Below are 1,072 nucleotides of genomic sequence, written 5' to 3' on the forward strand. Positions count from 1 at the left end.
GTCACACGTTTTTTAGTAAAGTCCCCGAGTCTACGATTGATTTCAGCGGAGCTGACGGTTACTTTTCACTTTTTTCATCAAAATGAGCGTGAGGCGCCACTGGATGATATCGCATCGTCATTTCATATCCCACATTCTCACACTCGCTTATAAACAAAACATGTCTGGCAAAGGCAAAGGTGGACGCGGTAAGGCTGGCAAGAAGAGTGGCAGCGGAGCTAAGTCTCGGTCCGCCAAGGCCGGGCTACAGTTCCCTGTTGGCCGTATCGCGAGATACCTCAAGAAGGGGCGTTATGCCAAACGCGTAGGTTCTGGGGCGCCAGTTTACTTAGCTGCAGTCTTGGAGTACCTCGTCGCTGAGATTCTCGAGCTCGCCGGTAACGCTGCGCGTGATCATAAGAAGACTAGGATCATTCCTCGTCATATTCAATTGGCTGTCCGCAACGATGAGGAACTGAACAAATTCCTCGCTGGTGTAACTCTTGCGAGTGGTGGTGTCTTACCCAACATCCACACTACTCTTTTGCCCAAAAAGAGTAAGGGCAAGAGCTTTACTGCTTCCCAGGAGATGTAAATAATCCCCTCGGGCTTATGCAGCTGGAGGCACTAACCTGCTGAACTCGTTTCAAGGCGTTTTTTGGCGCCATCTAAACACCAATTGAAGTATCTCAGGAACGCAATTATTGCACAAATGATGTGAGGAAAGGATTCGTAATGTTGCCGATTAAATTTTATGTTCCTCAGCATTTTTACGAGATTTGTATTAGAAGTTTCTCGGAGGGCCGAGACAATGTTCAGATGTTTTCGAACTACATAATATTCTACTGACTCTCTAAATCCTAATATGGCTCCCAAAACTGCCGCCGCCAGCAAGCCTGCTGCTGATAAGAAGCGTAGATCTTCCAGGAAGGAGACCTTCAACAGCTACATCTTCAAGGTGTTGAAGCAAGTGCATCCTAAGACCGGTATATCCAAGAAGAGCATGATGATCATGAACTCGCTGGTGAGCGACACCTTTGATCGTATAGTCTCGGAGGCGGGCGTCTTTGTAAGTACAGTAACAAGGGAACTC

At 47.5% G+C, this 1,072-nt stretch overlaps 2 protein-coding genes across 2 annotated transcripts; both read left to right on the top strand.

The window, feature by feature from the left end:
• Positions 1 to 160: 160 nt before the first annotated feature.
• Pmar_PMAR001836 (histone H2A.1, putative) lies at positions 161 to 574 on the top strand (the record flags this gene model as incomplete). The annotated part of the gene is made up of 1 exon (XM_002784545.1): positions 161 to 574. One exon carries the CDS (start codon positions 161 to 163, stop codon positions 572 to 574), a length of 414 nt encoding a protein of 137 aa, XP_002784591.1.
• Positions 575 to 844: 270 nt separating this feature from the next.
• On the top strand, positions 845 to 1,048 carry Pmar_PMAR001837 (histone 2B variant 2, putative; the record flags this gene model as incomplete). The annotated part of the gene is made up of 1 exon (XM_002784546.1): positions 845 to 1,048. A coding segment is annotated over one exon (204 nt), but the record flags the coding sequence as incomplete, so codon positions are not given.
• Between the last annotated feature and the right edge of the window lie 24 nt (positions 1,049 to 1,072).

The sequence above is a fragment of the Perkinsus marinus genome, assembly GCF_000006405.1.
Source record: "Perkinsus marinus ATCC 50983 genomic scaffold scf_1104296934852, whole genome shotgun sequence".
Lineage (NCBI taxonomy): Eukaryota > Perkinsozoa > Perkinsida > Perkinsidae > Perkinsus > Perkinsus marinus.